Source organism: Vanacampus margaritifer, chromosome 11 (genome assembly GCF_051991255.1).
Source record: "Vanacampus margaritifer isolate UIUO_Vmar chromosome 11, RoL_Vmar_1.0, whole genome shotgun sequence".
NCBI lineage: Eukaryota > Metazoa > Chordata > Actinopteri > Syngnathiformes > Syngnathidae > Vanacampus > Vanacampus margaritifer.
In genome coordinates this window covers 3,218,245-3,230,412 of record NC_135442.1, presented here as the reverse complement: position 1 = coordinate 3,230,412, position 12,168 = coordinate 3,218,245, and the positions used below count along the sequence as shown (strand labels likewise).

Here is a 12,168-nt window from a genome sequence, read left to right as displayed (position 1 = left end):
GAGCCCCTGGCGTCACACTCTCAATATAAACAAGCTCCTTGTTTCCCGTCACTTTCCTCACTCAGATCCCTTCGAGGCTTTCATCATTTTCTCCATTCGCCACGAGATAAGACGAATAGACCTTCACAAGAGGGACTACAGCCTGCTGGTGCCGGGCCTGAGGAATACCATCGCGCTGGATTTCCACTTTAATCGCAGCCTCCTTTACTGGACAGATGTGGTGGAGGATAAGATCTACAGGGGAAGGCTCGCCGAGACTGGAGGTGGGCCAACATATGAGCATGTGGCGCGTGTACACAAACCATTGAAGTGATGTACCCTACTAAAGAGACCCTCGCGGGTGATAAGAAGCCATTTTATTCACTGGTCCTGACACACATTTAAGTCTTGCACAGCTGATAGTGTTCCTCGGTGAGCATATTAAACACTTCCAACAAGAAGATTCTTGAACGTAATAAAAAAGAAACCTGCTTTTGCTTGATGACAGTATTTGCTACATTCATTCTGCATTATGTGTTTTGTTGTTGCCTCAGGGGTGACCGGGATCGAGGTGGTGATACAACACGGCCTGGCCACCCCGGAAGGCCTGGCTGTGGACTGGATTACGGGAAAACTGTACTGGATCGACAGCAATCTGGACCAGATCGAGGTGGCCAAACTTAACGGACAAATGCGCACCACGTTGATTGCCGGCGCGATGGAACATCCGCGAGCCATCGCTCTGGACCCGGGGCAAGGGTATGCAACCCGTTATTGCACTTATCTTTACATCCCCAGTCAGCGCTACGTAAAATGGTGTTGTTTGAACGCCTTTCTTAGCAAGCGTGTTCTGATTCATCTCCCAAGCAGCGGTGAGATAAAACCAGACTGTCGGCCTGCATACCGATGCGTAATATTGATATTCTGCGGTATGGATGGTGCCCTCAAATTTGGAGCTTATCCCTGATTAATGCACCGCAGTGCTTGAACTCTGACTGTATACCGAGGCAAGAATATTTTCAGATTAAAGCAAAACCCAGACATTCCAAAAATCAATTTAACACTCTTAAGATTTGAGTAATCTGCTCCTGCACCCCCACCACCCCCCACCCCCACCCCCGTGGTACTCTTAACACATTTGGGAGGATGGCTAAATGTTATGGCCATCCACTGAAGGATTAATGGCTGCTCTCTGTGCTCTACCATTCCCAAGCAATAATTCTAATCTAATTACTTGAATCCACTCAAAGCAGAGGTTCATTGATAAGCCAGACCTTATCAAGCGAGTTACGGCTATTGAGCCGGCACACGGCTATTTCGTCCGGACACTTTTGTTGACGTCACTCGGTCGTTTTGTCTTTTGTTCAAGTTGACTTTGTGAAGCAAGCGAAATGTGCGTCGGCTCGGTCGGTCGCAGGTACGGACTCGGGATACTGTTAATGGTCGCATGGATGGTGTTCATTTTCAGGCCTCATTGAGCTGTGAAAAGTCCTAATAAAACAGATGGTCTCCTGTTTCAAGGTCTGCCGCAGGTTGCGGCGAGGTCGCGGCTATTGTTCTGGGACGGCGGCTGCATCTGTCAAGAAGGGCAGTCACTCGAAAAGGGATTTTGTTTGTTTTCCGTACTATAAAATTAACAACTCTAACCAAAGGTCTAAACATTGGAGTTAGGCTTGCATACTTTTACATCTTTGCTTGCTTGTTGGATGGCCTTTAAAACTAATGAATTGACTGTTGATATGGCTTTTGTAATGGTAGAATTCTCTTCTGGACTGACTGGGATGCTACGTTCCCTCGAATTGAGGCTGCGTCAATGAGTGGACAAGGTCGCCACATTGTGTTTAAAGATATGGAGATTGGAGCCTGGCCCAATGGACTGACACTGGATCATCTGGAAAAGAGGATTATTTGGACCGATGCACGGTACTGAAGCCTTCATGTGTCTTAACGTTCAGTATGAGATGTGGGGAAAGTGTTTTATTCCGCTCGCCAGTCACGATGGCTAAAGGATGTACTGCAGTTTCCGTGCATTTGAAGAGCAGTTCCGACTTTGATATGGAGCTTTGGGCCGCTCTCTTTAACAGCTCAGACGCCATTTTCTCGGCGCTCTACGATGGCAGCGGAGTCATCGAGATCCTCAAGGGCCACGAATACCTGTCCCATCCTTTTGCTGTCTCTCTCTTCGGAGGAAATGTCTACTGGACGGATTGGAGGACCAACACGTTGGCAAGAGCCAATAAGTGGACGGGGCAAAATGTCACCGTCATCCAGAAGACAAGCGCTCAGCCTTTTGACCTGCAGATCTTCCATTCCAGTCGGCAGCCACAAGGTGAGGAGTTCGGCCTCGTTAAGTTGTTGAGTGGCAAACTATTGTTTGCAAAAGTGCATGTTATAATTAACAGCCCTTTTTTTAAAGAAAGAAAACAAGCTTATTTCATAAAATTTCACGGCAAATAAGTAGTTCGGAGGATGGATGGATGGTTGATGGATGATTTTTAGACTGATTTAACAGATCCATGTTTTGACCCTTAGCTGTCGCATTCGGACGATTCTGTTTTGAACGACTTTTTGCGTCAAAATTGATAGAAACATGCACGACTTGGCCATTGTTTAGCTGGAATCGGTGCTTGGCTCATGACTCTGCTTTTAGTTGTCATTGATCCAAAACATTTTGTAATTTGTGCAAATATATTCAAGCCTTCCTGTATGCTCAGGAAGGCTCGCGCAAGGTTTCCCAAACTTGCCCAAGTGTTGCACAGCAAACCGGGTGGGAGGTTGTTTTGCCTGAATTTTAAATAAAAGGTTTCACTGTGTTGAACCATTTTAATAAACGGATTGATTGAATTGCCGTTTGAGAAAGATGGAGAAAAACACGATAGGATTCAAGAAAGAACCTGCAAAAACGGCTCCTCTCTCTTACCTTCCCGACTTCTTCAATCGAAAGCAATCCAAAGTCTTTAATAAATGTAAAGGTTATGTTAAAGGTTGATCTATCCACTTCATTAGACATTTACACAGTATTTATTTTACACCGGTCACTGTATGTAAATCTTTGCTTATTCTCTTAAAATTTGTATTTTGCTAATATTTTGCATGTCTGGATTAATTAGATTGACATTATTTCCTAAGGGAAATGTTGCTTTGGTTTTTATATGATTAGGTTATATTCACATTTTTGGAACCGGTTCATCATGAAAACTGAAGTTCCACTGCAGCCATAATTTCCGTATCAGTACGATGATGGCAATGGCGTCATCAGCCAAGACAGACCCATAACAACAAAAGCCTTGAGTATTTGTTTTCCTGAAATTCAACTTTATATTGTATTTATATAACTAACTTTTGTTTCTTTAAATATGTCATAATGATTTTTCATTCACAGCTCAAAGATAAAGCTAATTTAATCTCATCTAATTAACCTTCCCGTGCATTTGCATTATTTCCAGATTTCCATGCGAGTGCAAACCGTGTAGCATGCATAAATGAGTATTATCATAAATGGTAATCGGGTTTACGTCTATTTAATGCTTCCTCTGCTTTCCCCAATTAATTATCATTTCCTTCCTGTAGCGGCATTAACATTATTGTTCATGATAGATAAATGTCATCAAATGGGGTCTGTGTTTCTCAAGACAAGCGTGCCTAATCCTTTTTTACCAAAAAAAAAAAAAGTGTGCGCTTGTGCGTGTGATGCTTCGCTGCACCCTGAACATTTGGGTGAGCGGAAGAAGAGGAATGGCTGTGATGTGAAATGACAAAAGAATGAAAATATAATAGCCCACAATATGTCTCAGATGCCGGTGAATGGCGTTTCACTGGAGCCTCTTGAAAAACAAAGCGGCGGGTGCTTCTGCGTAAGAGTAGGCGAGCAGTCATTTGCAGATTACAAAGCGCACAACAGTCGAGTACTCCCATTTGCATAACTCATAAATGATTGACTTTTACCGGCAACGACGACCACAAAGAAACCTGCCTCTATAGCCTTATGACCAATAAGCATAAAACACGTTCTATACGTGCCTCGTGGTGATTAATGATGTCACATGCTACATACAGAATTCATATGCTTGCCAGGTTGCAGATGTTGACAAAAGCACCAGCATTTTTGTCTTATGTCAGTACAGGCTGAAACAGCGGATAGTTGTAGATTACCGTACATATTTACATGTATGTCGTGTAATTGTCATCGTAATATATGTGTCGATAAAATGTCTCTGTCATAGGAGAGGCACTTGGATGAAAAGGTGAAGAAGGTTCACATCATATTTCTTGTGAATTTCCCCTCATGTTTTTTTTAAACCACTCATAAGTGTTTTGTTTTCTTTTCTTTATGCTTATACAGATTTTCTTTTAATAATAAATAGGTCACAGTAAATGTGTTTTCACTTTACAAGCATTCACAAACGAGATGCTTTATCTCCTTTTTTGACTTCACAGCAAAAAAACAACAACAATATTTTCACTTGTCCCTTTTTTGACACAAAAGTCAGCATTTTCATTCTCGGACTTGGAATGAAACCGGGCATGTCTGTTTTCTTGCCATTTCAACTTTTTACGTCTCAAAGAGCCTCTCTGTGTTTGTTTTCTTTTCTCCTTCCTATCAGCCTCCAACCCTTGCGAGGAAAATGATGGACGCGGTCCCTGCTCGCATCTGTGTCTCATCAATTACAACTCGACTGCATCCTGCACCTGTCCTCACCTTATGAAGCTCTCGCCCGACAAACAATCCTGCTTTGGTGAGCATAAAGATTTGTCATTTTTCATACTTTTCCTCTCATGACAGTGGAGATGTAGAGTAGGATGTCAGCAATTACGGGAACGTCGCGTGATTGACATCAACGATACCGGCTTTGTTTATATGGACACCAGTAAAACCCGGTGCCGCATCCAATTTCAAATGAGCCAATTTTCAGAATTAGGGTCATTTTGTGATTTGTTCAAAGAATTCTCATTCTTGGTCTTGCGATAATGTTTGTGGGCGTGTTCGATAAATGCGCTGAAACAAAACACTGCTCACCTGTCAACTGTCAATCAAATCTTCTAGGATCTAGAAAAATGGGTGCTACTTTGTCAAGCATCTTTCTTATGTTCAAGCTGCAAAAATATCCGCTTAAAGCCCCTTGTGGCTCGAATGCGACACGCGGCTTTTCCACACCGCAACAACAAGGCACTCTAAAGCGGCCATGCTGGCTCAAACCGCCGGTCTACATGCTGGCTGTCAAGTTCAACTTTTTCAATTGATTGTTTGCACCCATCCGTCTCTCTCTGTGCGTGCACTCAGTGCTGACAATGAGGCACTCTAACGTGGCCAGGCTATCTAAAAGAAAGATGAATTTTCCTAGTGTAGGGCGAGATAGCTTGCTAACTGCACGTCGAAGCTGTGTCGGATAACCGCGGTGTGAACCAAGACGCTTATAGTGAAGGACGGTCATGTGGCGCCGTTTTAGCCATGCCGAAAAAGTTAGGAAAACAGAAATGGTGAAAACTTATTTAAGACTCTATCTCCATAATGGACTATAACATAATTCTTAGTCATTATTTTCAGCAATTACCTTCAGGCATGTAAAATCTCTGAAATCACTTTATAGCATCTTTAGCGTGTTTTTGTATTTTGATTTTATCGTACTACTTTAACTGCTGCAAGCACTTACACTAGGCCTTTAGATTTGAAGGTTAATCTTTTTTTTAAAAAAAAAAAAAACATGCGTACATTTTCACTTGTGCTATTCAAGCAAAGAAAAAAAGTAATGTCACCCTTTAGCTCTTGTTGATGAAGGTTACCATACAGCAGAGGAGAAGCACTTGATAACTTACCTCTTTGTAAGCATCCAGCTCTACCTTTCACCTTTATGTGAAAGGTGTAAAGTGAAACAAAGAAAAACCAGCATTGGCTGCATTCTACTCAGTATAACAGGAATGTTCTGTTGTCTAAAAATGATATTGCAGGGAATGGTTATGGGATTGATAATGACGAGACATACTAGACATGAACACGGATACTGTCTGTTTCTTAATTATTTTGTAAATGTCTTGATCGTGCCAACAGCTTTGAAAAGGTTCCTTCTTTATGTACGGCGGTCGGAAATCCGAGGTGTGGACATCGACAACCCGTACATGAACGTCATGACGGCCCTAACGGTGCCGGACATCGACGATGTCACTGTCGTGGATTACGATGCCGAAGAGGAGAGAATCTATTGGGCTGATGTTAAAAGCCAAACTATTAAACGGGCTTTCATCAACGGCACCCAGCTGGAGACCATCATTTCTTCAGGTGGGAGAAAATCCTGTGGTTTGTAAAAGTAAAATAAAACTCAGTTTGAAAATGACGCATGGCTTGTTTTCCCCAGACATTGTGAACTGCCGTGGCCTGGCTTTGGACTGGCTTTCCAGGAACTTATATTGGCTTAGCTCGGAGAATGACGAGTCACAAATCAATGTTGCTCGCTTTGATGGGTCCCTGAAGACTTCCGTCATCCACGGCATTGATAAACCGAGGTGCCTTGTAGTGCACCCCGTCAAGGGGTAAGTAGATTACACAAATCTGTATCCCTCATCACTATGTTGCCGCCAATGCACGGAATTAAGAACTCTGACTGACCACCAAGACGGAAGAGATCATTCGGATTGATGATTATCTGTATAAACCGAATTGATTAGTTCATATGAACATCTCAGTTGCGATTATACGGCAAAAGTGGAGGTGTTAACTGTTTGCCGGTCCCGCAGGAAAATCTATTGGACAGATGGCAACACCATTAACATGGCTAACATGGACGGAAGTAACAGCAAAGTCCTCCACCAGAACCAGAGGGAACCTGTCGGTCAGTACCTCAACATCTGTGGCATACTCAATTAGACCGCCCACCGTACCACCTCAAAGGAACACAGATCTGTTTTTTTTCCCCACTCATCACGTCAATCTATCACGTACGCACACACACACACTTACACACAGAGAACAAAGCATCCTTACCATATGAATGAACAGTGAACAAAACATTCTTCCCGTGGAGGTTTAAGTCTTTTTTTGTGTGCGCGTCATGCCATATAATGACGACAAAGAAAACGCCGGAACTGCTTCGGATTTATTGTAAAGTGCTTAAAGATGCACATGCATTCATCTCTGCCAGCTAGCGTGCATGTTTGTGAAACGAGTGTGATTGGGACCATTTTCACAAGATTAAGGCCGTTCGGCAGATTCGCTGCACCGGAACATACGTGTTGTGGTTACCTGCGTGTCAATATAGAGTACACAGCTCCCATCAGCTGTAAGATGAAGACCATTTTCATGAATCTGTTTTCTAAGATTTCATCCTAAAAGCTAAAGCCCCAAAAAACGAGAATAAGATGGAGCCGATCCCAGCCAACTTTGGGTGAGAGTCTGGACTGGTTCAGCCTGGACTTAAACGACACGTAATGCACAGAAAATAACCATTGCACTCATATTTAGACTTAAGTACCTGAGAAAGTAAGTACAGGGGCACACTGAAGTGAAGATCTGAACTGAGATTTGAACCTTAAACTTCAGACCTGTGAAGCCTCTAATACATACCTAAGGTCCGCGGGCCACAACCGGCCCATCAAGGGGTCCAATATGGCCCCTGAGGATGGAACACCAACTGCAGCTTTTCACAAATATTAGGTTTTGTTGTTCCTAATTTGTGTAATTTTGACGACCACTTGAATGACATTTGTGACAAATGTGGCTTTTTAATTAGGATTTGTTGCAAAACTTACCATTAAGATGTGATCCACCTGCAATTTAAAAGAAGAAGAAGAAGACCAGAAAGCGACTGCGCTGTGCGCTGACGTCGTATATTGCTTTGGGACTACGAACGTACATGTGACGTAATCGACATGTATCCGGTCTTGCCAGCGGCTATTTTCGAAACCAGTTTCCATCGTCAACATTCATATTTTCCTTTTTCGATACATTTCAAAATCCACCCCTAATAACAGGGATGTGATTTTTCCGCTAATTCGCGGAATTCCGCTTTTTTTTTTTATCTCCGCCCAAAAAAAAAAATTCTGTTTTTTTTTTTTTTTTTTTTTTTGTTTTTAGTAGTAGTTCATTGTGTATGCACATGACTCCGACAGATAACATCTTCTGCTATAACAAAGACATTTGTGGTATGTTCTAATATGAATTACTTTTTTATTTGGTCATGATACAATTATTTGTTCATGAAATTTGAACTCTTCAACATTATTTATGTGTTAACTTAGTAATCACATTAGTTAGATATGATGATATTCTCAGTGATAGTTTTTAAAAGCAAAAGCAGTCCAATGTTTTTGAATGTGACTGATTTTGAGTTGACTAAAACTGCCATTTTATATGGGAATTTATGCTGTTGTTTTGTCTATTTCTTTGTCATGTGAGTGCATTGAAAGTGCCAGCGGCCCCCAGACCCCCGGCTAAATTTTCAGATAATTTCACTTTGGTCAAATCACATCCCTGTAATAAGTGTGAAAACTTTTTTTTGCTCGAATTTTGGGCCCTTTTTCGAATTTCTTGCGTTTCCATTCGGTTTTATTTCCACATTTCTTAAAAATTCTAATACAAATGGTTGGATGGAAACGCAACTATTGATAGGCTCCATTTACCGCCACCTATAATGAGGACAAGTGCTATAGAAAATGCATAGATAGATTCAGAGTAATGATCTCATGTAAAACTATAAGCTTTTTAAACGCTTTATATGTAATTCCATAGATGTTCATTGTCAGCTTGGTGGTTGATTTTTGAATTGCAAGATTTAACAAGAGTCAATGAAAACTGAGCATTTTACAGCGGAATTGTTGACGCCCAAAAATGATTCTCAATTAACTCGAGGTCAAAACAAACTCATTTTACTCCCAGTGATCTCTGCATTTCGACACCCTCCTTGGCCCTTCAGCAGGATGTGCCATGATTCACAGACTTCATTTATGATTATAGGGCAGACCTGAGGACGAGAATAAATTAATGATGCATTGTGAATGTGAATCTGCCAGACATAAATCCAACACATAGTGGGAGATGTCCACGAGTCTGCAACTGAAATAGCTTTCAAGATCCCACCCATTGATGTTGGCCTTGAAGAGTATTTAAAAGCCCTTTTTTTTTGTTTTGTTTTAAAAAGACAACTGACTCAAATGCCATTACAAAATCTAGTCAGACTGTATTTCCTTCCTCTGTTATTGAATGGAAACATAATGACGGTGTTGTCACTTTATTTTAAATGTAATTTGAGAAAGTTTGTCTGCTTCCTTTTTGGGTGGATTTTCCACACTTAATTCAAACGAATTCATTATCTTCCAATTCAATCCATTTCTCTTTCAAATTTGCTGTCTGCTGTGTGTTGTTAATGCTAAACAATTATGAAATGTAAGCAAAAACAATTCCAGCCAGCTGTGATCATAAATCTCACTCTGTTGTGCTTTGTCTGACTCGCAGGTCTCTCGCTAGACTACGCGGCTAACAAGCTATACTGGATTAGTTCGGCCAATAACACAATCAACAGGTGCAATCTGGACGGGACTGGGCTGGAGGTGCTCGAAACTCTAAAGAGGGAGCTGATGAAAGGAACTGCTCTCGCCGTGATGGGTGAGTGTCTTGCATTTGCGTACGTGCAATGCGATATTTATACTGAAATAGAAGCACACGTGCTGGGAAATCTTTTAAACACAAAATGCTGTTTTACTCTTCGTTATGCTTTAGCATTCCGTATCTTGTTAGAGTGATTTGTGTGGACATTTCTTCCCTTAAATTGACTGTGACTGTTTTGTTTCTTATTTAGAAAAAAGGCTTTATTATTGTGCTCACAAATGGGAGTGAGGAGGAAAGGTGACATAGAATAATGGCGTTGTAGCGGCGTATTAGCAGGTACAGCCAAACAGCAGAATCACGTCCGCTAGTGGCCATCAATCACAATTAATGTGGAGGAAATTGTTTGGAATGGGAGCGTGAGCAACACTACAAACTTTGTGAAATAGAGACTTTTCACTGTGCCTTGACAGTGCATTTGTCACAGGGTAACAACGTCAAGTCCTGGTCCATCCAAGTACGACGTGTTTCATATTAACTTCCAATTTGGATTGCTACTATGATATGATGTCATCAATTATATCTTCGGCTTTAATTGGTCATGTCACAATTTGGCTTCATCTGTTAATGCACGTTTACATTTATAAAGCTGTTCACATATGCTCCAAAAGTCAGCTTATTATCCCATTGATGAATTTGACATCACTATCTGTCTAAGTAATCCAAAAGAAATCTGGTCATGTCAGAAATCACGTAAAAGCAGGGTTTTTAGACCGTCACATTTCTGAAGTCCATTTCAAACTGTCGGATTTGATTATTACAATTGCAGCTGCTGCAAATAGTGAAAATCCGCAAAAGTATTTGATGCCCCACTAAAAAGTTTATAATTGCTTGTCGATGCCACAAAATGACGGCAAAGCAATCGTTTTGTCCAACGTAAGCTCATCAACAAACATCAACATAGTTCCTGGGCACCAAGATGTAACAGGATGTCAGCAAAGCAATACTTTTACTTTAAAAAATATATATCATTAACTTGAATTTGGAAATACTGAACTACAAATGTCCTAGGCTAAACAGGAGTTCTTTACTTCTAGTCATGTATTTTTTGTTGTGACTGTGGTTTGAGTTGGGTCTTTGGGATATTGTTGGTTGCTATGCAATTGCTATGGTCCTGGATTTTTCACATAGGCCTTTATTCCTTCATGACACTTGGCCAAACTTAAACGAGTACATATGAATTTGAAGAAAATATGTCTACAGCTTGAAAAAAGTCAGTATTAAATGGTTTTAGTCTAAAAATATTATTTTAAAGATTGCTGTGGTTGATATGGGCCTAGTATTATATTTCTTAATTTTCAAAATCTTGCAGGCAAATTTAAGTAAAAAAATTTGGTTCTGTTGGCAGATAATTTTTCTTCTTTGGATTAATCATTTTCCTGTTTTCCTATGTTTGTTTTTCTTACATTTTCTACTGTCCCATTCCCTGCTTTTGGGTCCAAATTCTGCACATCACATGCCAAATGTTATGTTAATTTTTGTTTGGCTTCTAGTGAACCGAGATGTGTTTGAATAAATTTCACTTCTCGTGTGCAAACAAGGTAACCAAATGAGTGGGAATCAGCTTTCAGGTTGATGCAGTGCGATTGTAAACCACCGCACATCGACCACAATTGTAAACACTGACAGTGTCATTCACAACTGAGCATTATCTTGTCATTGCCTTTCTTTAGATTGTAATTAGATAGCGGAGGTTAAGCTAATGCTGTGATTGTTGCATGCGTTGCAAGCTAATTCTATCACTCCAAGATCGATAGGATAAATAAACAAGCCAGTCATAGTTTAGGAAAGATTTATCCAACTGCGTCTGAGCACCGGTTATGTTCTTGTCCATCCTGTCATGATCAATTAGTTGGTTTTGTTTGAAGTAGTTAAGGTTCATCCAAGGCGGTTTCGTGAGCAAACAAGGAACGCTCGATTTCCATCAACGAAAGAATGTCCCCTCACACAGCAAGAGACAGAAGCAGACATAAAATCGCTGAACACGGTGAAATGAATTAGCCATTTTATCCCAGATTGCTACGGGTAAAATCAATCAATTCATTTTTCTTGTACTGTATGTGCGCCGTTCTGGCTGGGAGAAGGTATTCACATCAAGGCGGGGGGGTGGGTGGGGGTTGATACGCTCTACGCGGACGTCCTATAGCTCTGTAGTAATTGGATTGGCTCCAGGGATATGCGTGGACCTCTCTTTGAGAAGGTAGGCCATTCATCAGGCTCGGCTGGCCTTGAATCTAACAAGCAGTTGATGTGGAAATTGAATATGATGTGCCACAAGCGAGCAATCACAACTAGCCAGTGCGCCCCGCGGCATCAAATTAACATAGGGAGCAAAGCTAATCTAGGCCCGCGTGGCCCGGAGGGTCAAGTGTTTTGTAAACTTCGTGTCGACTGTCACTTGCACTTACAGCAATTCTAGTTTTGTTAACACACGGCACTAGACCTGAAGCTATTAGTTTCTAGTTTAAGTGGGGAACATTCCTGTATGTTTGCTAGTATGGCCTTGAAGCGACTGATAATCTTGCTAATGGTCTGATGTTAACAATTTATTTGTTACAATATAGTCTTGACTTGAAGATGAGGAATTCCTCATGCTA

The 12,168-nt window shown here is 41.2% G+C and overlaps 1 protein-coding gene across 11 annotated transcripts in view; it reads left to right on the top strand.

Moving 5' to 3' along the window:
- The window catches only part of lrp1bb (low density lipoprotein receptor-related protein 1Bb), a 258,634-nt gene that overhangs the window by 156,019 nt on the left and 90,447 nt on the right, over positions 1-12,168 (top strand). For all 11 annotated transcript variants that reach the window (XM_077579279.1, XM_077579277.1, XM_077579282.1 and 8 more), the window contains 9 exons: positions 66-263; positions 534-738; positions 1,738-1,902; positions 2,064-2,308; positions 4,584-4,715; positions 6,026-6,253; positions 6,330-6,504; positions 6,709-6,803; positions 9,422-9,571. In XM_077579279.1, the coding sequence (XP_077435405.1) occupies positions 66-263; positions 534-738; positions 1,738-1,902; positions 2,064-2,308; positions 4,584-4,715; positions 6,026-6,253; positions 6,330-6,504; positions 6,709-6,803; positions 9,422-9,571 (1,593 nt within the window). The remainder of the gene's footprint in view (positions 1-65; positions 264-533; positions 739-1,737; positions 1,903-2,063; positions 2,309-4,583; positions 4,716-6,025; positions 6,254-6,329; positions 6,505-6,708; positions 6,804-9,421; positions 9,572-12,168) is intronic.